Here is a 27079-nt window from a genome sequence, read left to right as displayed (position 1 = left end):
AACCCTCCTACCCCTCTCTAACCCTCGTACCCCTCTCTAACCCTCCTTACCCCTCTCTAATCCTCTCGACCCCTCTCTAACCCTCCTTACCCCTCTCTAACCACCCAACCCCTCTCTAACCCTCATACCCTTCCTACCCCTCTCTAACCCTCCCTCAGGCCTGGTTCATAGGTGAAGTGCATCCCATACAGCACCATATTTACTATATTTGACCAGGGCCCTATGGGTCACAAGTAGTGCACTATATACAGTTGAAGTGGGAAGTTTACATACACCTTAGCCAAATACATTTAAACTCAGTTTTACACAATTGCTGAAATGAGAAATTCCCTGTCTTAGGTCAGTTGGGGTCACCACTTCATTTTAAGAACGTAAAATGTCAGAATAATAGTAGGGAGAATGATTTATTTCAGCTTCCTTTCAACACATTCCCAGTGGGTCAGAAGTTTACATACACACTCAATTAGTATTTGGTAGCATTGCCTTTAAATGGTTTAACTTGGGTTAAACATTTCGGGTAGCCTTCCACAAGCTTCCCACAATAAGTTGGGTGAATTTTGGCCCATTCCTCCTGACAGATCTGGTGTAACTGAGTCAGGTTTGTAGGCCTCCTTGCTCACACACGCTTTTTCAGTTCTGCCACACATTTTCTATAGGATTGAGGTCAGGACTTTGTGGTGGCCACTCCAATACCTTGACTTTGTTGTCCTTAAGCCATTTTGCCACAACTTTAGAAGTATGCTTGGGGTCATTGTCCATTTGGAAGACCCATTCACGACCAAGCTTTAACTGATGTCTTGAGATGTTGCTTCAATATATCCACATAATTGTCCTTCCTCATGATGCCATTTATTTTGTGAAGTGCACCAGTCCCTCCTGCAGCAAAGCACCCCCACAACATGATGCTGCCACCCCCGTGCTTCACGTTTGGGATGGTGTTCTTCAGCTTGCAAGCCTCCCCCTTCTTCCTCCAAACATAATGATGGGCATTATGGCCAAACAGTTCTATTTTTGTTTCATCAGACCAGAGGACATTTCTACAAAAAGTACAATCTTTGTTCCCATGTGCAGTTGCAAACCGTAGTCTGGCTTTTTTATGGCGGTTTTGGAGCAGTGGCTTCTTCCTTGCTGAGCGGTCTTTCAGGTTGTGTCGATATAGGACTCGCTTTACTGTGGATAAAGATACTTTTGTACCTGTTTCCTACAGCATCTTCACAAGGTCCTTTGCTGTTGTTCTGGGATTGATTTGCACTTTTCGCACCAAAGTACGTTCATCTCTAGGAGACAGAACGTGTCTCCTTCCTGAGCGGTATGGCGGCTGCGTGGTCCCATGGTGTTTATACTTGCGTACTATTGTTTGTACAGATGAAGGTGGTACCTTCAGGAGTTTGGAAATTGATCCCAAGGATGAACCAGACTTGTGGAGGTCTACAATTTATTTTCTGAGGTCTTGGCTGATTTCTTTTGATTTTCCCATGATGTCAAGCAAAGAGGCACTTAGTATGAAGGTAAGGCTTGAAATACATTCACAGGTACACCTCCAATTGACTCAAATTATGTCAATTAGCCTATCAGAAGTTTCTAAAGCCATGACATCACTTTCTGGAATTTTCCAAGCTGTTTAAAGGCACAGTCAACTTAATGTATGTGAACTTCTGACCCACTGGAATTGTGAAACAGTGAATTATAAGTGAAATAATCTGTCTGTACACAATTGTTGGATAAATTACTTGTGCCATGCACAAAGTAGATGTCCTAACCAACTTGACCAAAACTATAGTTTGTTTTAACAAGAAATGTGTGGAGTGGTTGAAAAACAAGTTTTACCTAAGTGTATGTAAACTTCTGACTTCAACTGTAGGTAATAGAGCCCTAGTCAATAGTAGTGCAATATATAGGTAATAGAGCCCTGGTCAATAGTAGTGCACTATATAGGTAATAGGGCCCTGGTCAATAGTAGTGCACTATATAGGTAATAGGGCCCTGGTCAATAGTAGTGCACTATATAGGTAATAGAGCCCTGGTCAATAGTAGTGCACTATATAGGTAATAGGGCCCTGGTCAATAGTAGTGCACTATATAGGTAATAGAGCCCTGGCCAATAGTAGTGCACTATATAGGCAATAGGGCCCTGGTCAATAGTAGTGCACTATATAGGTAATAGGGCCCTGGTCAATAGTAGTGCACTATATAGGTAATAGAGCCCTGGTCAATAGTAGTGCACTATATAGGTAATAGGGCCCTGGTCAATAGTAGTGCACTATATAGGTAATAGAGCCCTAGTCAATAGTAGTGCACTATATAGGTAATAGGGCCCTGGTCAATAGTAGTGCACTATATAGGTAATAGGGCCCTGGTCAATAGTAGTGCACTATATAGGTAATAGGGCCCTGGTCAATAGTAGTGCACTATATAGGTAATAGGGCCCTGGTCAATAGTAGTGCACTATATAGGTAATAGGGGCCATTTGGGACACATACCCTGTCTCAGAGCCTGTCTGTCTCTATATACCCCAAGACCCTGTCTGTCTGTCTGTATGTTTGTCTGTCAGTCTGTCTCTATATACCCCAAGACCCTGTCTGTATGTTTGTCTGTCAGTCTGTCTCTATACACCTCTAGACCCTGAGAGTCTGTCTGTCTGTCTGTCTGTCTCCCTATACCCTGAGAGCCTGATGCACACATTGTCATCCTCCATCATCCTTTTGTGCTCCGAGAGAAAGAAACAGGGGATGAGAGGATGATCATAGGTTCAAAGAGAAGAGAGGGAGAGAGATGTTTGGGGAGGGAAGACAGAGAACAAAATGGAGAGAGAGAGAGAGAGAGAGAGAGATGTTTGGGGAGGGAAGACAGAGAACAAAATGGAGAGAGAGAGAGAGAGAGAGAGAGATGTTTGGGGAGGGAAGACAGAGAACAAAATGGAGAGAGAGAGAGAGAGAGAGAGAGATGTTTGGGGAGGGAAGACAGAGAACAAAATGGAGAGAGAGAGAGAGAGAGAGAGAGATGTTTGGGGAGGGAAGACAGAGAACAAAATGGAGAGAGAGAGAGAGAGAGAGAGAGAGAGAGAGAGGGAGAGAGATGTTTGGGGAGGGAAGACAGAGAACAAAATGGAGAGAGAGAGAGAGAGGGAGAGAGATGTTTGGGGAGGGAAGACAGAGAACAAAATGGAGAGAGAGAGAGAGAGGGAGAGAGATGTTTGGGGAGGGAAGACAGAGAACAAAATGGAGAGAGAGAGAGAGAGAGAGAGAGACAGAGAGATGTTTGGGGAGGGAAGACAGAGAACAAAATGGAGAGAGAGAGAGAGAGAGAGAGAGAGAGACAGAGAGATGTTTGGGGAGGGAAGACAGAGAACAAAATGGAGAGAGAGAGAGAGAGAGAGAGAGAGAGACAGAGAGATGTTTGGGGAGGGAAGACAGAGAACAAAATGGAGAGAGAGAGAGAGAGGGAGAGAGATGTTTGGGGAGGGAAGACAGAGAACAAAATGGAGAGAGAGAGAGAGAGGGAGAGAGATGTTTGGGGAGGGAAGACAGAGAACAAAATGGAGAGAGAGAGAGAGAGAGACAGAGAGATGTTTGGGGAGGGAAGACAGAGAACAAAATGGAGAGAGAGAGAGAGAGAGAGAGAGAGAGAGACAGAGAGATGTTTGGGGAGGGAAGACAGAGAACAAAATGGAGAGAGAGAGAGAGAGAGAGAGAGAGAGACAGAGAGATGTTTGGGGAGGGAAGACAGAGAACAAAATGGAGAGAGAGAGAGAGAGAGAGAGAGAGAGACAGAGAGATGTTTGGGGAGGGAAGACAGAGAACAAAATGGAGAGAGAGAGAGAGAGGGAGAGAGATGTTTGGGGAGGGAAGACAGAGAACAAAATGGAGAGAGAGAGAGAGAGGGAGAGAGATGTTTGGGGAGGGAAGACAGAGAACAAAATGGAGAGAGAGAGAGAGAGAGAGAGAGAGAGACAGAGAGATGTTTGGGGAGGGAAGACAGAGAACAAAATGGAGAGAGAGAGAGAGAGGGAGAGAGATGTTTGGGGAGGGAAGACAGAGAACAAAATGGAGAGAGAGAGAGAGAGGGAGAGAGATGTTTGGGGAGGGAAGACAGAGAACAAAATGGAGAGAGAGAGAGAGAGGGAGAGAGATGTTTGGGGAGGGAAGACAGAGAACAAAATGGAGAGAGAGAGAGAGAGGGAGAGAGATGTTTGGGGAGGGAAGACAGAGAACAAAATGGAGAGAGAGAGAGAGAGGGAGAGAGATGTTTGGGGAGGGAAGACAGAGAACAAAATGGAGAGGGGGGTATGAGATCCCGAATTGAACGTTTTGAATGAGCAAACAGATTGGATAATAACACTGTCGTTTCTAACCTCCGCAGCTACAAACTAACTCTAAAGGAGTGTAATGAATGAATGAGCTCTCAGGATGACTCTCAACAACACTACATTCAGCAGCTGTTGAATGAGGAACCGGCTTCAATTAGATATGTGTGACACAGCTTCCTAACGGAGAACAAACAGAGCGAGAGAGAGAGAGAGAGAGAGAGAGAGAGAGAGAGAGAGAGAGAGAGAGAGAGAGAGAGAGAGAGAGAGAGAGAGAGAGAGAGAGAGAGAGAGAGAGAGAGAGAGAGAGAGAGAGAGAGAGAGAGAGAGAGAGAGAGAGAGAGAGAGAGAGAGAGCGAGAGAGAGACCTCCTTCCCCCCTCTCCCTATCTCTCCCTCCCTCCCTCCCTCCTCCCTCCCCTCCTCTCTATCTCCTTCCCTCCCTCCCTCCCTCCCTCCCTCCCTCCCTCCCTCCCTCCCTCCCTCCCTCCCCCCTCTCCCTCCCTCCCTCCCTCCCTCCCTCCCTGGTAGGGAGAACCATAGCCACTAAGAGAGGCTAACACTAATACTCCACATAAAACCATCAGATATTAGCTGCACGTCTTATTCCCAGAGGCTGGAACACGACACAGGACCGCCGCTAATCTTATTTATATAAGAGCTTTAGAGTTTTGAAACGCCACGGCTAGCCTGCGACCCCAAAAGCAGCACCCTATTCCCTATGTAGTGCACTACTTTTGACCAGAGTAGCATGGGTGTCCGCATAGGGCCTTGATCAAAAGTGGTGCACTACGTAGGGAATAGGGTGCCGTTTGTTGAGCCGTGGCTAACCCTACAGATAAAGGGGCCTGGTGTTTGGGTATTGTTTTGGAGGAGAGCTGTAAAGAGCCCAGTGACTGACGATATCCACTGATGTTTGGGTTACAGCCACATGAATACAGCAAGCGGGATAACAGTGAAGTACAGCAGACAGACTGGTACACACAGGCTTAGCTTAGAGACAAGTCAATATACACACACACACACACACACACACACACACACACACACACACACACACACACACACACACACACACACACACACACAGAGTGATATTGACTGATATTTGAGTAACCTCAAAATGAATTTACTCATGGACAAATGCAAACATTGTATTTTTGTGTGTAAAACACGGACATCACAGTTGCACGCACACACACACACACACACACACCTGTAATCCGTAACTGTGTTTGACTAGCACTTCAATCTGATAGGCGTTCGTTGAGGACTTAAGATTTTAATAATGCTAATTAGCCATCGGAGTACAACAATGAGCTTACTGCTTGAGAAGTGTGATCCCTACTACCATGAGCCATACTCTGTGAAAGTGTGTGTGTTTGTGTGTGTGTGTGTGAGAGAGTGTGTCTGTGTTTGTGAGAGAGTGTGTCTGTGTGTGTGAGAGTGTGTCTGTGTGTGTGTGTGTGTGTGTGTGAGAGAGAGTGTGTGTGTGTGTCTGTGTGTGTGAGAGTGTGTTTGTGTGAGAGTGTGTGTGTGTGTGTGTGTTTCCTAACTCCCACCATATCTAACAAAACGAGCCCCATTAAGGAACAAAGCCTCTACATCTGATTCAGATACCACACATCAGATTTACTTCCTTAATTCATTAATTAACCGTCAGATCAGAAAAGAGGGTGGATGACGACGGAAGGACTGACCTGATTGGTCACATTATCGTCTCATTATCAAAGGGTAGTAATTAGGGAACTATAGAACGTCTCCATTATGCAAAACACTCCTGCTAACGAGAACCCTCCTTCCCCCTGCCCCACACACACACACACTCTCTCACACTCTCTCTCTCACACACACACACACACACACACACACACACACACACACACACACACACACACACACACACACACACACACACACACACACACACACACACACACACACACACACACACACACACACACACACACACACACACACACACACACACACTCTTACCCAACTCCCAGCCCTAGTCCCTCTCCAATTTAGCCCCACACCAAAGTGTTTTGTTTTACAAAAGGTCTCTTTTCCAGGGTTGGAGGACTTCTATTGTTAGTCTGAAAACAATGGAGCTGGAGAAAGCGAGAGGAGGTGGAGAGAGAGAGAGGAGGTGAGGGGAGGTGAGAGGAGGTGAGGGGAGGTGAGAGGAGCTGGAGAGAGAGAGAGGAGGTGAGAGGAGCCGGAGAGAGAGAGAGGAGGTGAGAGGAGGTGAGAGAGAGAGAGGAGGTGAGAGGAGGTGGAGAGAGAGAGGAAGTGAGAGGAGGTGGAGAGAGAGAGAGGAGGTGAGAGGAGCTGGAGAGAGAGAGAGGAGGTGAGGGGAGGTGAGAGGAGGTGAGGGGAGGTGAGAGGAGCTGGAGAGAGAGAGAGGAGGTGAGAGGAGCCGGAGAGAGAGAGATGTGTATGTGTACATGTATACATGTATACACATGTATGTGTAATGTTTACTGTTAATTTTTGTTGTTTTTCACTTTATATATTCACTTTGTATGTTGTCTACCTCACTTGCTTTGGCAATGTTAACACATGTTTCCCATGCCAATAAAGCCCTTGAATTGAATTGAATTGAGAGAGGAGGAGAGAGGGGGTGAGAGGAGGTGGAGAGAGAGAGAGGAGGTGAGAGGAGGTGGAGAGAGAGAGAGGAGGAGAGAGGAGGTGAGAGGAGGTGGAGAGAGAGAGAGGAGGAGAGAGGAGGTGAGAGGAGCTGGAGAGAGAGAGAGGAGGTGAGAGGAGGTGAGAGGAGCTGGAGAGAGAGAGGAGGTGAGAGGAGGTGGAGAGAGAGAGAGGAGGAGAGAGGAGGGAGAGAGAGAGAGGAGGTGAGAGGAGGTGGAGAGAGAGAGAGGAGGAGAGAGGAGGTGAGAGGAGGTGAGAGGAGCTGGAGAGAGAGAGAGGAGGTGAGAGGAGCTGGAGAGAGAGAGAGGATGAGAGAGGAGCTGGAGAGAGAGAGAGAGGATGAGAGAGGAGGTGGAGAGAGAGAGAGGAGGAGAGAGGAGGTGAGGAAGCACACTGAGCATTTCTGCAGGGTGTGTGTGTGAGCATCTATGAGCAGTGTGTGTGTGTGTGCGCGTGCATCTGTCAGGATGTGTGTGTGTGTGTGTGTGTGCGCGTGCATCTGTCAGGATGTGTGTGTGTGTGTGTGTGTGTGTGTGTGTGTGTGTGTGTGTGTGTGTGTGTGTGTGTGTGTGTGTGTGTGTGTGTGCGCGTGCATCTGTCAGGATGTGAGTGAGAGCGGGGGTTCCATTAGTTTTGTTCGCCCGACAAACATTGATGGGGTTGAGATCAAACATCAGATGGCGACACAATGGGGTTCTGCCTCCCATTCACCCCTCCCCTTCACCCCTCCCTGTCCCAATCAGCCAGTTAGACAGGTTAACTTAGGCCCTAATTAGAGGACTAGCAGGGCTAAACGCCACTGCCCTCCACTCTCCTGCACTCCCTCTCTTTCCCCCATCTCTCTCTCTTTGTTGTTCCAAAAAGGAGACATGTGTCACTTTCTTTCTTTGGGTTCTTTTATTTTCCTTACGTCCTTTCTCTGGTATGTCTCCTAGGCGACAGAGGAGGTCTCCTTTCTCTGGCTTGTCTCCTAGGTGACAGAGGAGGTCTCCTTTCTCTGGTATGTCTCCTAGGTGACAGAGGAGGTCTCCTTTCTCTGGCTTGTCTCCTAGGTGACAGAGGGGGTCTCCTTTCTCTGGTATGTCTCCTAGGTGACAGAGGAGGTCTCCTTTCTCTGGCTTGTCTCCTAGGTGACAGATGAGGTCTCCTTTCTCTGGTATGTCTCCTAGGTGACAAAGGAGGTCTCCTTTCTCTGGTATGTCTCCTAGGCGACAGAGGAGGTCTCCTTTCTCTGGTATGTCTCCTAGGTGACAGAGGAGGTCTCCTTTCTCTGGTATGTCTCCTAGGTGACAGAGGAGGTCTCCTTTCTCTGGTATATCTCCTAGGCGACAGAGGAGGTCTCCTTTCTCTGGTATGTCTCCTAGGTGACAGAAGAGGTCTCCTTTCTCTGGTATGTCTCCTAGGTGACAGAGGAGGTCTCCTTCCTCTGGTTTGTCTCCTAGGTGACAGAGGAGGTCTCCTTTCTCTGGTATGTCTCCTAGGTGACAGAGGAGGTCTCCTTTCTGTTCATCTCCCCACTCTTTATCTCTGTTTCTGGAGCAGTCCTTTCCCTCCACCCCCTCCTCTCTCCTTCTGTCTCTCCTCTCTCCTTCTCTCTTGCCTCACTCCTCTCTCTCTCTGTGTCCTTTCAAGGTCCATAGCTTCGGCTCCACCTTTTCAATTCGGCTTCTCAGCGGCTCTACTTAGTGGCGAGTGAATTGGAACCTATTGCTATCAGTGTGATGGGAGTAGGGGGGAGGAGGTGAGAGAGGAGGTGCAAAGAGTGAACATTAAATGGCTGGGGGGGGGGGGGGGGGGGGCATGGAAGCATGGAGGGTGAAGCAAAAGGGGGCCCCCACAAAGAAGGGGGTCAGACATACAAGACCGTTTCACAGTAGAGTGAAAGAAAGAGCGAGCGAGAAGAAGAGAGGTGAGAGGAGGAGACGGAAGAAAAGTGTTCAGATCACAAGGCCCCTTCACCTGTTACTCACCATGACATAGAGACAGAGAGAAGACGAGAGAAGAAAAAAGGAGAGGAGGAGACAATAGTAGAGTAGAGAAGAGGAACAAAAGAATGAGAGAGAGAGACAGAGACAGAGAGAGAGAAAGAGAGAGAGGAGAGAGAGCGAGAGAGAGAGAGAGAGAGAGAGAGAGAGAGAGAGAGAGGGTGAGAGAGAGGAAGAGAGCGAGAGAGAGGAGAGAGAGAAGAGGAACAAAATAATGAGAGAGAGAAAGAGAGAGAGGAGAAAGAGAGGGGGGAGAGAGAGAGAAGAGGAACAAAAGAATGAGAGAGAGAGAAAGAGACAGAGAGAGGAGACAATAGTAGAGGAGAGAAGAGGAACAAAATAATGAGAGAGAGAGACAGAGACAGAGAGAGAGAAAGAGAAAGAGAGAGAGAGAGAGAGAGAAAGAGAGAGAGAGAGAGAGAGAGAGAAAGAGAGAGAGAGAGGCGAGAGAGAGAGGAGAGAGAGAGAGAGTAGAGAGAGAGAGAGAAAGAGAGAGAGAGAGAGAGAGAGAGGAGAGAGAGAGAGGAGGAAAAGACAGACTGCCTCACCATAAACAGGTCTCTAGCTCCAATGTCAACCGCCAGCAGGAAGGCCTTCTCAAAGCGCTGGTGTCTGCAGACATAACATAAACTGGATTATAAGACTTTTAACACATTAAAAAAGCATTACACCTGCAGGTTGAGTTGAGTGTTAAAGATGTTCTGTACAGACAGTAAAATAGACTGTGGAGACGTCTCCTGTCTCTGGCATGTCACCAACAAAATTAAACACAGTAATTATATCTTTTTGTATTTTAAATGCAACCTTTATTTAACTAGGCAAGTCAGTTAAGAACAAATTCTTATTTACAATCCTAGGAACAGTGGGTTAACTGCCTTGTTCAGGGGCAGAATGACAGATTTTTACCTTGTCAGCTCAGGGATTCGATTTTGCAACCTTTCGGTTACTGGTCCAACACTCTAACCACTAGGCTACCTGCTGGTTACTGGTCCAACGCTCTAACCACTAGGCTACCTGCTGGTTACTGGTCCAACACTCTAACCACTAGGCTACCTGCTGGTTACTGGTCCAACACTCTAACCACTAGGCTACCTGCTGGTTACTGGCCCAACACTCTAACCACTAGGCTACCTGCTGGTTACTGGCCCAACGCTCTAACCACTAGGTTACCTGCTGGTTACTGGCCAAACGCTCTAACCACTAGGTTACCTGCTGGTTACTGGCCCAACGCTCTAACCACAAGGCTACCTGCTGGTTACTGGCCCAATGCTCTAACCACTAGGCTACCTGCTGGTTACTGGTCCAAAGCTCTAACCACTAGGCTACCTGCTGGTTACTGGCCCAACGCTCTAACCATTAGGCTACCTGCTGGATACTGGTCCAACGCTCTAACCACTAGGCTACCTGCTGATTAATGGTCCAACGCTCTAACCACTAGGCTACCTGCTGGTTACTGGTCCAACGCTCTAACCACTAGGCTACCTGCTGGTTACTGGCCCAATGCTCTAACCACTAGGCTACCTGCTGGTTACTGGCCCAACGCTCTAACCACTAGGCTACCTGCTGGTTACTGGCCCAACGCTCTAACCACAAGGCTACCTGCTGGTTACTGGTCCTTCGCTCTAACCACTAGGCTACCTGCTGGTTACTGGTCCAACACTCTAACCACTAGGCTACCTGCTGGTTACTGGCCCAACACCATAACCACTAGGCTACCTGCTGGTTACTGGCCCAACGCTCTAACCACTAGGCTACCTGCTGGTTACTGGCCCAACGCTCTAACCACAAGGCTACCTGCTGGTTACTGGCTCAACGCTCTAACCACTAGGCTACCTGCTGGTACTGGCCCAACGCTCTATCCACTAGGCTACCTGCTGGTTACTGGCCCAAAGCTCTAACCACTAGGCTACCTGCTGGTTACTGGTCCAACACTCTAACCACTAGACTACCTGCTGGTTACTGGTCCAACACTCTAACCACTAGGCTACCTGCTGGTTACTGGTCCAACGCTCCAACCACTAGGCTACCTGCTGGTTACTGGCCCATTACTCTAACCACTAGGCTACCTGCTGGTTACTGGCCCAACGCTCTAACCACTAGGTTACCTGCTGGTTACTGGCCCAACGCTCTAACCACTAGGCTACCTGCTGGTTACTGGCCCAACGCTCTAACCACTAGGCTACCTGCTGGTTACTGGCCCAACGCTCTAACCACTAGGCTACCTGCTGGTTACTGGCCCAACGCTCAAACCACTAGGCTACCTGCTGGTTACTGGCCCAACGCTCTAACCACTAGGCTACCTGCTGGTTACTGGCCCAATGCTCTAACCACTATGCTACCTGCTGGTTACTGGCCCAACGCTCTAACCACTAGGCTACCTGCTGGTTACTGGCCCAACACTCTAACCACTAGGCTACCTGCTGGTTACTGGCCCAACACTCTAACCACTAGGCTACCTGCTGGTTACTGGCCCAACACTCTAACCACTAGGCTACCTGCTGGTTTCTGGCCCAACGCTCTAACCACTAGGCTACCTGCTGGTTACTGGCCCAACACTCTAACCACTAGGTTACCTGCTGGTTACTGGCCCAACGCTCTAACCACTAGGCTACCTGCTGGTTACTGGTCCAACTCTCTAACCACTAGGCTACCAGCTGGTTACTGGCCCAACGCTCTAACCACTAGGCTACCTGCTGGTTACTGGCCCAACGCTCTAACCACTAGGCTACCTGTTGGTTACTGGCCCAACTCTCTAACCACTAGGCTACCTGCTGGTTACTGGCCCAACGCTCTAACCACTATGCTACCTGCTGGTTACTGGCCCAACGCTCTAACCACTATGCTACCTGCTGCCCCAGTAATGTGTATGTATACACCAACAAAATGAACCCAGAATTGAGTTTATATACAGTTGAAGTCGGAAGTTTACATACACCTTAGCCAAATACATTTAAACTCAGTTTATCACAATTCCTGACATTTAATCCTGGTAAAAATTCCCTGTTTTAGGTCAGTTAGGATCACCACTTTATTTTAAGAATGTTAAATGTCAGAATAATAGTAGAGAGAATGATTTATTTCAGATTGTATTTCTTTCATCACATTCCCAGTGGGTCAGAAGTTTACATACACTCAGTTAGTATTTGGAAGCATTGCCTTTAAATTGCTTAATTTGGGTCAAACGTTTCGGGTAGCCTTCCACAAGCTCCCGACAATAAATTGGGTGAATTTTGGCTCATTCCTCCTGACAGAGCTGGTGTAACTGAGTCAGATTTGTAGGCCTCCTTGCTTGCACACGCTTTTTTCAATTCTGCCCAGTCATTTTCTATAGGATTGAGGTCAGGGCTTTGTGATGGCCACTCCAACACCTTGACTTTGTTGTCCTTAAGCCATTTTGCCACAACTTTGGAATTATGCTTGGGGTCATTGTCATTTTGGAAGACCCATTTGTGACCAAGCTTTAACTTCCTGACTGATGTTTTGAGATGTTGCTTCAATATATCCACATAATTGTCCATCCTCATGATGCCATCTATTTTGTGAAGTGCACCAGTCCCCCTGCAGCAAAGCACCCCCACAACATGGTGTTCTTGCTGTAAAACCTGCCATCACTACAGTGGTCCACAGTGTTCTTGCTGTAAAACCTTCCATCACTACAGTGGTCCACAGTTTTCTTGCTGTGAAACCTGCCATCACTACAGTGGTCCACGGTGTTCTTGCTGTGAAACCTGCCATCACTACCGTGGTGCACAGTGCTCTTGCTGTAAAACCTGCCATCACTACAGTGGTCCACAGTGTTCTTGCTGTAAAACATGCCATCACTACAGTGGTCCACAGTGTTCTTGCTGTAAAACCTGCCATCACTACAATAGTCTATAATGTTCTTGCTGTAAAACCTGCCATCACTACAGTGGTCCACAGTGTTCTTGCTGTAAAACCTGCCATCACTACAGTGGTCCACAGGGCTCTTGCTGTAAAACTTGCCATCACTACAGTGGTCCAGTGATCTTGCTGTAAAACCTTCCATCACTACAGTGGTCCAGTGTTCTTGCTGTAAAACCTGCCATCACTACAGCTGTAAAACCTTCCATCACTACAGTGGTCCACAGTGTTCTTGCTGTAAAATCTTCCATCACTACAGTGGTCCAGTGTTCTTGCTGTAAAACCTTCCATCACTACAGTGGTCCAGTGTTCTTGCTGTAAAACCTACCATCACTACAGTGGTCCACAGTGTTCTTGCTGTAAAACCTTCCATCACTACAGTGGTCCAGTGTTCTTGCTGTAAAACCTTCCATCGTTACAGTGGTCCATAGTGTTCTTGCTGTAAAACCTTCCATCACTACAGTGGTCCACAGTGTTCTTGCTGTAAAACCTTCCATCACTACAGTGGTCCACAGTATTCTTGCTGTAAAACCTGCCATCACTACAGTAGTCCAGTGTTCTTGCTGTAAAACCTGCCATCACTACAGTGGTCCAGTGTTCTTGCTGTAAAACCTGCCATCACTACAGTGGTCCAGTGATCTTGCTGTAAAACCTGCCATCACTACAGTGGTCCAGTGTTCTTGCTGTAAAACCTGCCATCACTACAGTGGTCCAGTGTTCTTGCTGTAAAACATGCCATCACTACAGTGGTCCAGTGTTCTTGCTGTAAAACCTGCCATCACTACAGTGGTCCAGTGTTCTTGCTGTAAACCCTGCCATCACTACAGTGGTCCAGTGTTCTTGCTGTAAAACCTGCCATCACTACAGTGGTCCAGTGTTCTTGCTGTAAAACCTGCCATCACTACAGTGGTCCAGTGTTCTTGCTGTAAAACCTTCCATCACTACAGTGGTCCAGTGTTCTTGCTGTAAAACCTGCCATCACTACAGTGGTCCAGTGATCTTGCTGTAAAACCTGCCATCACTACAGTGGTCCAGTGTTCTTGCTGTAAAACCTGCCATCACTACAGTGGTCCAGTGTTCTTGCTGTAAAACCTGCCATCACTACAGTGGTCCAGTGTTCTTGCTGTAAAACCTGCCATCACTACAGTGGTCCAGTGTTCTTGCTGTAAAACCTGCCATCACTACAGTGGTCCATAGTGTTCTTGCTGTAAAACCTGCCATCACTACAGTGGTCCAGTGATCTTGCTGTAAAACCTGCCATCACTACAGTGGTCCAGTGTTCTTGCTGTAAAACCTGCCATCACTACAGTGGTCCAGTGTTCTTGCTGTAAAACCTGCCATCACTACAGTGGTCCAGTGTTCTTGCTGTAAAACCTGCCATCACTACAGTGGTCCAGTGTTCTTGCTGTAAAACCTGCCATCACTACAGTGGTCCAGTGATCTTGCTGTAAAACCTGCCATCACTACAGTGGTCCAGTGTTCTTGCTGTAAAACCTGCCATCACTACAGTGGTCTAGTGTTCTTGCTGTAAAACCTGCCATCACTACAGTGGTCCAGTGATCTTGCTGTAAAACCTGCCATCACTACAGTGGTCCAGTGTTCTTGCTGTAAAACCTGCCATCACTACAGTGGTCCAGTGTTCTTGCTGTAAAACCTGCCATCACTACAGTGGTCCAGTGTTCTTGCTGTAAAACCTGCCATCACTACAGTGGTCCAGTGTTCTTGCTAGGCTCGTTCACTCCACATCTTCCTTCTTCCATTTTCTCTCTTTGGCAAGCAGAGCCTTTTCTGGCACCCCTCCTCTCCTCCCTCCTCTCCTCCCTCCCCTCCCCTCTTCCCTCCCTCCCTCTCTCCCCTCTCCTCTCCTCTCTCCTCTCTCCTCCCTCCTTTTCCCTCTCCCTTATCACCCACCTGCATTCATCTCTTCTTCAACATCAAATGAAAACGCTTCTCTTTGGTTGAGTTTGTTTGTTTCATGTTGGCTCTGGCCTGGAGAAGTTAGGGAGTATTGTACTGAGTAGATACTCAGCCTTCCAACTCTCATCTCTATAAATGGGGAGAGACCCTCTTTTCAACTTTCCGTGTGTGTGTGTGTGTGTGTGTGTGTGTGTGTGTGTGTGTGTGTGTGTGTATATATGTATGTGTGTGTATGTGCGTGTGTATGTGTGAGTGTTTGAGAGCAAGAGATCACATCGTCATCATCATCATTCATCATCATCATCATTATTCTGAATTGATCGACTCAGTGCTGTTAGCTACTTACTTTATTAACTAATGTAGAATTATTATTTTTTAAACTCACTTGTTTTTTCCTAATAGCACTAATAATTACTTGATTGAGGGAAAGTGTGCTTCCTGTGCCTTGGGAAAGTATTCAGACCCCTTGACTTGTTCCACATTTTGTTACGTTACAGCCTCATTCTAAAATGAATTACATAAAACTATTTCCTTGTCAATCTACACACAACACCCCATAATGACGAAGTGAAAACAGGTTTTTAGATTTTTTTTTGCACATTTATAAAAAATAAATAAACAGAAATATCTTATTTACATAGGTATTCAGACCCTTTGCTATGAGTTCAGGTACATCCTGTTTCCATTGATCATCCTTGAGATGTTTCTACAACTTGATTGAAGTTCACCTGTGGTAAATTCAATTGATTGGACATGATTTGGAAAGGCACACACCTGTCTATATAAGGTCCCACAGTTGACAGTGCATGTCAGAACAAAAACCAAGCCATGAGGTTGAAGGAATTGTCTGTAGAGCTCCGAGACAGGATCATGTTGAGGCACAGATCAGGGTACCAAATAATTTTTGCAGCATTGAAGGTCCCCAAGAACACAGTGGCCTCCATCATACTTACAGTGGGGCAAAAAAGTATTTAGTCAGCCACCAATTGTGCAAGTTCTCCCACTTAAAAAGATGAGAGAGGCCTGTAATTGTCATCATATGTACACTTCAACTATGACAGACAAAATGAGAAAAAAAATCCAGAAAATCACATTGTAGGATTTTTGATGAATTTATTTGCAAATTATGGTGGAAAATAAGTATTTTGTCTGTCATAGTTGAAGTGTACCTATGATGAAAATTACAGGCCTCTCTCATCTTTTTAAGTGGGAGAACTTGCACAATTGGTGGCTGGTGAAATACTTTTTTGCCCCAAATGGAATATTTCAGTTTGTTATTTTTAATACATTTGATAACATTTCTAAAAACCTGTTTTTGCTTTGTCATTATGGGGTATTTTGTTAAGATTAATGAGAAAAAACGACCAATGTAATCCATTTTAGAATAAGGCCGTAACAGAATGTGTAAAAAGCCCAGGGGTCTGAATACTTTCAGAATACACTGTGACTGACATGTGGTTGTCTCATCTAGCTACAGTATCTTAAACCCAATTAACTGTTAGTCTCTCTGGATAAGAGCGTCTGCTAAATGACAAAAATGTCAATCTAAGATGACAGAAAATTATGTATTTAAATGAAAGGTGAATGTTTTTTTTTCTCCGTTTGGCAGACCTTGGTGGGTGTGGTTAAGTGTATAGGAGGTGTGGTTACCCAAGTGGGTGGGTTATACTGTAGGGGGCTGGGTTACCTGAGTAGGTGGTGGAAGAAGCGTCGGGCGTACTTGCTGATTGGCCCTCTGTATTCTAGAACCACCGAGTCAGAGAGGGGGCGGGGCGGAGCGTAGAACACACCCAGAGCTGCCTCCAACTGGGCTGCAGACAGGAAATAAACATTCATTTGATTGGTTTACTGATTGACTGGTTGATTGATTGATTGACTGACTGACCGACTGGTTGGTTGATTAATAGATTGATTAATGCATTGATTTAATAATTTGATGGTTTACTATATTTGGTTGATTGATTGATTCATTAGTCAACTGATTGATTGATTAATTGATTTACAGTTTGCTGGACTGATTACTTGATTGACTAAAGCTACATTTACACAGGCAGCCCAATTCTGATAATTTTGACCAATCAGATCATCTTTTTTGCCAATATTTAGGCAGATGACCAGAATTGGGCTGACTGTGTAAACGCAGCCTAAGTGACAGATTGATGAATGCATTGCCCCGGTCTCACCCTCTCTGGTCTGGTCCAGCTCTAGCCTCAGCAGGTAGTCTGTGACAGAGGTCAGTGCCCGGTAACACTCCGTTCCCATAGTGCTCCACTCCATGGCTCCCAGAATTCCTAGAGCCTGGTCCACCTGGCCACAGCGTAACCTCTGTTGCAACAGCTCTCCTGGACCCAGCTGACCCCCTGACAGAGCACCTGAAGAGGGAAGAGAGGGAGAGATGGGTTAGGGAGAAGGTAAACGACACTGGACGTCACTACTGGACAGGCTACACTACACACTTTCTGTCCAAAACATTTGTTTTTAACGACTAGCTCTAAACCAATGGTCACCAACCGTTTCTAAGTCAAGATCACTTTCGCAGTCCAAAAGCAAGCTGAGATCTACGTTATCACAGCATATTGGTTATATGCCTGGCCTGCCAATACTGTTATTCTCAGATCATATGATATTTATAAACTAGTGTAGCACTTGCAAAGCAGAGCTGACCACAAATTGAAATAATTATCTTTTTTATTTTACTGGACTGATGGTACATGCATCTGATTGTCATGGTGCTTTGAAGACAACCGGGAACTCATGAGGTCAAATCATGATGTCAGTGATCTTCAGGTCGGAAAGTCCAAGCTCTAGAATGAAGCCAGTGATGGAATCTTTCCCCAGTTGGATATCATTTTTTTCTCGAGTTCCCAGTTGTATTGAAAGCACTGAAGTCGGAGATTTGAGAGTTCTGAGTTCCCAGTTGTCTTGAACGCGGCATTAGTCTCAGCGGAGAGAGAGAGCAGCAGAGGGTCAGCCTCTCACGGTCCCTGCTCTCTCCTTCCTTTCCTCCGGTGAGACTGACCAGAGAGAGGAGACACTGTCTTCCACCTGATTTCAAAACTCGAGTAACACCGCATCTGCCTCAGGCACAAATTCATGTTGTTCCTATGACCAGAGAAAGGGAAATATTCCTCAATAGTGAAATAGGCACGACAAGCTGCTAATAATAATAACAACGCAGGGCTCTCGATACACATCGTTCCTCATTCATTGCAGCGCGAGTGGAAGTAGGGAGAAGCAAGTTTTATGTGTTGTAACAGTGTTGAATAAAAACAGTGTTGACAGTCCTGAATAAAAACAAACATTAACTCACTCATAAAAACAATGTTGACAGTCCTGAATAAAAACAGTGTTGACAGTCCTGAATAAAAACAGTGTTGACAGTCCTGAATAAAAACAGTGTTGACAGTCCTGAATAAAAACAAACATGAACTCACTCATAAAAACAGTGTTGACAGTCCTGAATAAAAACAAACATGAACTCACTCATAAAAACAGTGTTGACAGTCCTGAATAAAAACAATGTTGACAGTCCTGAATAAAAACAGTGTTGACAGTCCTGAATAAAAACAAACATGAATTCACTCATAAAAACAGCGTTGACAATCCTGAATAAAAACAAACATGAACTCACTCATAAAAACAGTGTTGACAGTCCTGAATAAAAACAGTGTTGACAGTCCTGAATAAAAACAATGTTGACAGTCCTGAATAAAAACAAACATGAACTCACTCATAAAAACAGTGTTGACAGTCATGAATAAAAACAAACATGAACTCACTCATAAAAACAGTGTTGACAGTCCTGAATAAAAACAGTGTTGACAGTCCTGAATAAAACAATGTTGACAGTCCTGAATAAAAACAGTGTTGACAGTCCTGAATAAAAACAATGTTGACAGTCCTGAATAAAAACAGTGTTGACAGTCCTGAATAAAAACAAACATGAATTCACTCATAAAAACAGTGTTGACAGTCCTGAATAAAAACAGTGTTGACAGTCCTGAATAAAAACAAACATGAATTCACTCATAAAAACAGTGTTGACAGTCCTGAATAAAAACAGTGTTGACAGTCCTGAATAAAAACAATGTTGACAGTCCTGAATAAAAACAAACATGAACTCACTCATAAAAACAGTGTTGACAGTCATGAATAAAAACAAACATGAACTCACTCATAAAAACAGTGTTGACAGTCCTGAATAAAAACAGTGTTGACAGTCCTGAATAAAAACAAACATGAATTCACTCATAAAAACAGTGTTGACAGTCCTGAATAAAAACAGTGTTGACAGTCCTGAATAAAAACAATGTTGACAGTCCTGAATAAAAACAAACATCAACTCACTCATAAAAACAGTGTTGATAGTCCTGAATAAAAACAATGTTGACAGTCCTGAATAAAAACAATGTTGACAGTCCTGAATAAAAACAGTGTTGACAGTCCTGAATAAAAACAAACATGAACTCACTCATAAAAACAGTGTTGACAGTCCTGAATAAAAACAGTGTTGACAGTCCTGAATAAAAACAGTGTTGACAGTCCTGAATAAAAACAGTGTTGACAGTCCTGAATAAAAACAGTGTTGACAGTCCTGAATAAAAACAAACATGAACTCACTCATAAAAACAGTGTTGACAGTCCTGAATAAAAACAGTGTTGACAGTCCTGAATAAAAACAGTGTTGACAGTCCTGAATAAAAACAGTGTTGACAGTCCTGAATAAAAACAGTGTTGACAGTCCTGAATAAAAACAGTGTTGACAGTCCTGAATAAAAACAAACATGAACTCACTCATAAAAACAGTGTTGACAGTCCTGAATAAAAACAGTGTTGACAGTCCTGAATAAAAACAATGTTGACAGTCCTGAATAAAAACAAACATCAACTCACTCATAAAAACAGTGTTGATAGTCCTGAATAAAAACAATGTTGACAGTCCTGAATAAAAACAATGTTGACAGTCCTGAATAAAAACAGTGTTGACAGTCCTGAATAAAAACAAACATGAACTCACTCATAAAAACAGTGTTGACAGTCCTGAATAAAAACAGTGTTGACAGTCCTGAATAAAAACAGTGTTGACAGTCCTGAATAAAAACAGTGTTGACAGTCCTGAATAAAAACAGTGTTGACAGTCCTGAATAAAAACAGTGTTGACAGTCCTGAATAAAAACAAACATGAACTCACTCATAAAAACAGTGTTGACAGTCCTGAATAAAAACAGTGTTGACAGTCCTGAATAAAAACAGTGTTGACAGTCCTGAATAAAAACAGTGTTGACAGTCCTGAATAAAAACAGTGTTGACAGTCCTGAATAAAAACAAACATGAACTCACTCATAAAAACAGTGTTGACAGTCCTGAATAAAAACAGTGTTGACAGTCCTGAATAAAAACAGTGTTGACAGTCCTGAATAAAAACAGTGTTGACAGTCCTGAATAAAAACAGTGTTGACAGTCCTGAATAAAAACAAACATGAACTCACTCATAAAAACAGCAGCATCTTGCTGTATTCTTTGACAGTCTCTCTCTGGTCGAGGTTTTTAAAAGTTGTATGAAATCACATATAGGCTAGTAGCCAATCAAACTTTGCTGTGGCTGTGGAAGCTGTAGGCATGTGATTTGAGCTATCCGATTGGCCAGCACAGTAGGCGTGTCCTGATTCAGCCACAGATCTCCAGGTCCAACGGGTGAAGTTTGTCTTTTCAGAAACATTAAATGGTTCAAAATAGGAAAACTTTGGTGACCACTTGGCTTTTCTACAGAAATGTCTTCAATATCGACCGGTTGGTGACCACTTGGCTTTTCTACAGAAATGTCTTTAGTATCGACCGGTTGGTGACCACTTGGCTTTTCCACAGAAATGTCTTTAATATCGACCGGTTGGTGACCACTTGGCTTTTCTACAGAAATGTCTGTAATATCGACCGGTTGGTGACCACTTGGCTTTTCCACAGAAATGTCTGTATTATCGACCGGTTGGTGACCACTTGGCTTTTCCACAGAAATGTCTGTAATATCGACCGGTTGGTGACCACTTGGCTTTTCTACAGAAATGTCTTTAGTATCGACCAGTTGGTGACCACTTGGCTTTTCCACAGAAATGTCTTTAGTATCGACCAGTTGGTGACCACTTGGCTTTTCTACAGAAATGTCTTTAGTATCGACCAGTTGGTGACCACTTGGCTTTTCTACAGAAATGTCTTTAGTATCGACCAGTTGGTGACCACTTGGCTTTTCTACAGAAATGTCTTTAGTATCGACCTGTTGGTGACCACTTGGCTTTTCTACAGAAATGTCTTTAGTATCGACCAGTTGGTGACCACTTGGCTTTTCTACAGAAATGTCTTTAATATCGACCGGTTGGTGACCACTGCTCTGAACCTTGTAAGATTTAAGTAGCGGGCACAAGACGTTTAAAATATGTATTTTGTCTGTGTGTGTGTGAGTGTGTGTGTATGTGTGTGTGTGTGTGTGTGTGTGTGTGTGTGTGTGTGTGAGTGTGTGTGTGTGTGTGTGTGAGGTTTCTGATACTTGTGTGAGTGTGTCGAGAGAGCTCTGTGTATACAGTTGAAGTCAGAAGTTTACATACACTTCAGCCAAAAACATTTAAACTCAGTTTTTAACAATTCCTGACATTTAATCCTAGTAAAAATTCCCTGTGTTAGGTCAGTTAGGATCACCACTTTATTTTAGGAATGTCAAATGTCAGATTAATAGTAGAGAGAATGATTTATTTCAGATTGTATTTCTTTCATCACATTCCCAGTGGGTCAGAAGTTTACAGACACTCAATTAGTATTTGGAAGCATTGCCTTTAAATTGTTTAACTTGGGTCAAACATTTCGGGTAGCCTTCCACAAGCTTCCCAAAATAAGTTGGGTGAATTTTGGCTCATTCCTCCTGACAGAGCTGGTGTAACTGAGTCAGGTTTGTAGGCCTCCTTGCTTGCACACGCTTTTTCAGTTCTGCCCACACATTTTCTATAGGATTGAGGTCAGGGCTTTGTGATGGTCCTCCAATACCTTGACTCTGTTGTCCTTAAACCATTTTGCCACAACTTTGGAAGTATGCTTGGGATCATTGTCCATTTGGAAGACCCATTTGCGACCAATCTTTAACTTCCTGACTGATGTCTTGAGATGTTGTTTCAATATATCCAGATAATTGTCCATCCTCATGAAGCCATCTATTTTGTGAAGTGCACCAGACCCTCCTGCAGCAAAGCTACCCCACAACAAGATGCTGCCACCCCCGTGCTTCACGGTTGGGATGGTGTTCTTCAGCTTGCAAGCAACCCCCTTTTCCAAACAAACATAACGATGGTCATTATGGCCAAACAGTTATATTTTTGTTTCATCAGACCAGAGGACATTTCTCCAAAAAGTCCGATCTTCGTCCCCATGTACAGTTGCAAATCGTAGTCTGGCTTTTTTTATAGCGGTTTTGGAGCAGTGGCTTCTTCCTTGCTGAGCGGCCTTTCAGGTTATGTCAATATAGGACTCGTTTTACTGTGGATATTGATAGTTTTGTACCCGTTTCCTCCAGCATCTTCACAAGGTCCTTTGCTGTTGTTCTGGGATTGATTTGCACTTTTCGCACCAAAGTACTTTAATCTCTAGGAGACAGAACGCGTCTCCTTCCTGAGCGTTATGACGGCTGCTTGGTCCCATGGTGTTTATACTTGCGTACTATTGTTTGTACAGATGAACGTGGTACCTTCAGGCATTTGGAAATTGTTCCCAAGGATGAACCAGACTTGTGGAGATCTACAATTTTTTTCTGAGGTCTTGGCTGATTTATTTTGATTTACCCATGATGTCAAGCAAAGAGGCACTGAGTTTGAAGGTAGGCCTTGAAATACATCCATCCACAAGTAGACCTCCAATTGACTCAAAGTATGTCAATTAGCCTATCAGAAGCTTCTAAAGCCATGACATCACTTTCTGGAATTTTCCAAGCTGTTTAAAGGCACAGTCAATTTAGTGTATGTAAACTTCTGACCCACTGGAATTGTGATACAGTGAATTATAAGTGAAATAATCTGTCTGTACACAATTGTTGGATAAATTACTTGTGTCATGCACAAAGTAGATGTCCTAACCGACTTGCCAAAAGTACAGTTTGTTAACAAAAAATGTGTGGAGTGGTTAAAAAACAAGTTTTAATGACTCCAACCTAAGTGTATGTAAACTTCCGACTTCAACTGTAAGACTGTGTGTGTGTGTGTGTGTGTGTGTCTGTGTGTGTGGCTGTGATATAGGTTGCACGGCAGTCAGGAGTGTACCATATGATCTCAATTACCTGAATTTTCACCTGCAGCAGTCGACACCTAACCTTCCTGTACACAAAACGAGATGCCCTGCACCTTCACTGTCCGCAAACACACACACCTTCACTGTCCGTACACACACACACACACACACACACACACACACACACACACACACACACACACACACACACACACACACACACACACACACACACACACACACACACACACACACACACACACACACACACACACACCCGCTCAACCAGTCCCCACTTCCTCCCAACCCCCTAAATACCACACTTAACCTGTTCTTCAACCTATTCCAACACAACCCCACTACAACATTTCACTGTCCTTACACACACACACACACACCTTCACTGTCCATAAACAAACACACACACCTTCACTGTCCGTAAACAAACACACACACCTTCACTGTCCGCAAACACACACACCTTCACTGTCCTTACAAACACACACACCTTCGCTGTCCGTAAACACACACACACACACACACACACACCTTCACTGTCCGTACACACCCACACAGCTTCACTGTCCATACACACAACACCAGAAAGCTCTCCTGCCGGTAAGAGCACAAAACCTTCTCATTTCATTATTCATCAGTCCATAACCCAGGGATTCAATAACCCAGGGAAGAAAGGCATTATCAATCCCCTGCAGTCATCAGACATTATCCATCACCTGCAGTCATCAGGCATTATCAATCCCCTGCAGTCATCAGGCATGATCAATCACCTGCAGTCACCAGGCATTATCAATCACCTGCAGTCATCAGACATTATCAATCACCTGCAGTCATCAGGCATTATCAATCACCTGCAGTCACCAGGCATTATCAATCACCTGCAGTCATCAGACATGATCAATCCCCTGCAGTCATCAGGCATTATCAATCACATGCAGTCATCAGGCATTATCAATCCCCTGCAGTCATCAGACATTATCAATCACCTGCAAGTCATCAGACATTATCAATCACCTGACATCATCAGACATTAACAATCACATGCAGTCATCAGGCATTATCAATCCCCTGCAGTCATCAGACATTATCAATCACCTGCAGTCATCAGACATTATCAATCACCTGCAGTCATCAGGCATTATCAATCACCTGCAGTCACCAGGCATTATCAATCACCTGCAGTCACCAGGCATTATCAATCACCTGCAGTCATCAGACATGATCAATCCCCTGTAGTCATCAGGCATTATCAATCACATGCAGTCATCAGGCATTATCAATCACCTGCAGTCATCAGACATTATCAATCACCTGCAAGTCATCAGACATTATCAATCACCTGCAGTCATCAGACATTATCAATCACATGCAGTCATCAGGCATTATCAATCCCCTGCAGTCATCAGACATTATCAATCACCTGCAAGTCATCAGACATTATCAATCACCTGACGTCATCAGACATTATCAATCACATGCAGTCATCAGACATTATCAATCCCCTGCAGTCATCAGACATTATCAATCACCTGCAAGTCATCAGACATTATCAATCACCTGACGTCATCAGACATTATCAATCACATGCAGTCATCAGGCATTATCAATCCCCTGCAGTCATCAGACATGATCAATCACCTGACGTCATCAGATATTATCAATCATATGCAGTCATCAGGCGTTATAAGTCATCTGAGTGTCATTATAAGAATGCAATGAGTGTGCAAAGCTGTCATCAAGGTAAAGGGTGGCTACTTTGAAGAATCTCAAACATATTTTGATTTGTTGAAAACTTTTTTGGTTACTACATGATTCCATATGCGTTATTTCATAGTTTTGATGTCTTCACTATTATTCTACACTGTAGAAAATAGTAAAAAAGAAAGAAAACCCCTGAAATGAGTAGGAGTGTCCACACTGGTACTGTATGTGTGTGAGGTGGGGTGGGGGCGCACGTAGTCAGACGATTAGGGGGCAAAGTGACGACCACCTTATTGTCTAATCAATTTAATGAACGGGGGAAGAGGGGAGGGATTGTTAGTCCCAATTAAAATTACAAACTGGCAATTAGCAAACCTCTCAAATCCTCTAAAGACTGACAATTAGCAAACCTCTCAAATCCCCTAAAGACTCCGCTAATGTGGCAAATAGATCAGCTGAGATCTGTGTGTGAGCATGTGAGCATGTGTGTGTGTGTGTATATACAGTGCCTTGAGAAAGTATTCGGCCCCCTTGAACTTTGCGACCTTTTGCCACATTTCAGGCTTCAAGCATAAATATATAAAACTGTATTGTTTTTAGAAGAATCAACAACAAGTGGGACACAATCATGAAGTGGAACGACATTTATTGGATATTTCAAACTTTTTTAACAAATCAAAAACTGAAAAATTGGGTGTGCAAAATTATTCAGCCCCTTTACTTTCAGTGCAGCAAACTCTCTCCAGAAGTTCAGTGAGGATCTCTGAATGATCCAATGTTGACCTAAATGACTAATGATGATAAATACAATCCACCTGTGTGTAATCAAGTCTCCGTATAAATGCACCTGCACTGTGATAGTCTCAGAGGTCCATCAAAAGCGCAGAGAGCATCATGAAGAACAAGGAACACACCAGGCAGGTCCGAGATACTGTTGTGAAGAAGTTTAAAGCCGGATTTGGATACAAAAAGATTTCCCAAGCTTTAAACATCCCAAGGAGCACTGTGCAAGCGATAATATTGAAATGGAAGGAATATCAGACCACTGCAAATCTACCAAGACCTGGCCGTCCCTCTAAACTTTCAGCTCATACAAGGAGAAGACTGATCAGAGATGCAGCCAAGAGGCCCATGATCACTCTGGATGAACTGCAGAGATCTACAGCTGAGGTGGGAGACTCTGTCCATAGGACAACAATCAGTCGTATATTGCACAAATCTGGCCTTTATGGAAGAGTGGCAAGAAGAAAGCCATTTCTTAAAGATATCCATAAAAGTGTCATTTAAAGTTTGCCACAAGCCACCTGGGAGACACACCAAACATGTGGAAGAAGGTGCTCTGGTCAGATGAAACCAAAATTGAACTTTTTGGCAACAATGCAAAACGTTATGTTTGGCGTAAAAGCAACACAGCTCATCACCCTGAACACACCATCTCCACTGTCAAACATGGTGGTGGCAGCATCATGGTTTGGGCCTGCTTTTCTTCAGCAGGGACAGGGAAGATGGTTAAAATTGATGGGAAGATGGATGGAGCCAAATACAGGACCATTCTGGAAGAAAACCTGATGGAGTCTGCAAAAGACCTGAGACTGGGACGGAGATTTGTCTTCCAACAAGACAATGATCCAAAACATAAAGCAAAATCTACAATGGAATGGTTCAAAAATAAACATATCCAGGTGTTAGAATGGCCAAGTCAAAGTCCAGACCTGAATCCAATCGAGAATCTGTGGAAAGAACTGAAAACTGCTGTTCACAAATGCTCTCCAACCAACCTCACTGAGCTCGAGCTGTTTTGCAAGGAGGAATGGGAAAAAATGTCAGTCTCTCGATGTGCAAAACTGATAGAGCCATACCCCAAGCGACTTACAGCTGTAATCGCAGCAAAAGGTGGCGCTACAAAGTATTAACTTAAGGGGGCTGAATAATTTTGCACGCCCAATTTTTCAGTTTTTGATTTGTTAAAAAAGTTTGAAATATCCAATAAATGTCGTTCCACTTCATGATTGTGTCCCACTTGTTGTTGATTCTTCACAAAAAAATACAGTTTTATATCTTTATGTTTGAAGCCTGAAATGTGGCAAAAGGTCGCAAAGTTCAAGGGGGCCGAATACTTTCGCAAGGCACTGTATATGAGGTGAGTCTGAGTTCTGTGTGTCAGCATCTGCGCCTTGCTAAGTCTCACCACACATGCACACACTAGCCTGCTAGTTATACAAACACCCAACAGTCTAGCTAGCCTAACACCAAACAGTCTATCTAGACTAATCCCTAGCCTGTTAGTGACAAACAGACTAGCTAGCCTAACCTGTTAGTGACAAACAGACTAACTAGCCTAACCCCTAACCTGTTAGTGATAA

General features: G+C 44.5%; 1 protein-coding gene across 10 annotated transcripts in view; it reads right to left on the bottom strand.

Annotated features, from left to right (window-relative positions):
* Positions 1–27079, bottom strand: part of LOC118936402 (WD repeat-containing and planar cell polarity effector protein fritz homolog) — a 184788-nt gene that overhangs the window by 33256 nt on the left and 124453 nt on the right. For all 10 annotated transcript variants that reach the window (XM_036961025.1, XM_036961029.1, XM_036961024.1 and 7 more), the window contains 3 exons: positions 16922–17110; positions 16426–16549; positions 9488–9551 (listed from right to left, as the gene is read on the bottom strand). In XM_036961025.1, coding sequence (XP_036816920.1) covers positions 9488–9551; positions 16426–16549; positions 16922–17110 — 377 coding nt within the window. The remainder of the gene's footprint in view (positions 1–9487; positions 9552–16425; positions 16550–16921; positions 17111–27079) is intronic.

This window comes from Oncorhynchus mykiss, chromosome 23 (genome assembly GCF_013265735.2).
Source record: "Oncorhynchus mykiss isolate Arlee chromosome 23, USDA_OmykA_1.1, whole genome shotgun sequence".
NCBI classification, from domain to species: domain Eukaryota; kingdom Metazoa; phylum Chordata; class Actinopteri; order Salmoniformes; family Salmonidae; genus Oncorhynchus; species Oncorhynchus mykiss.
The sequence above is the reverse complement of the archived record's forward strand: the minus strand, read 5'-3'. Positions and strand labels throughout refer to the sequence as shown.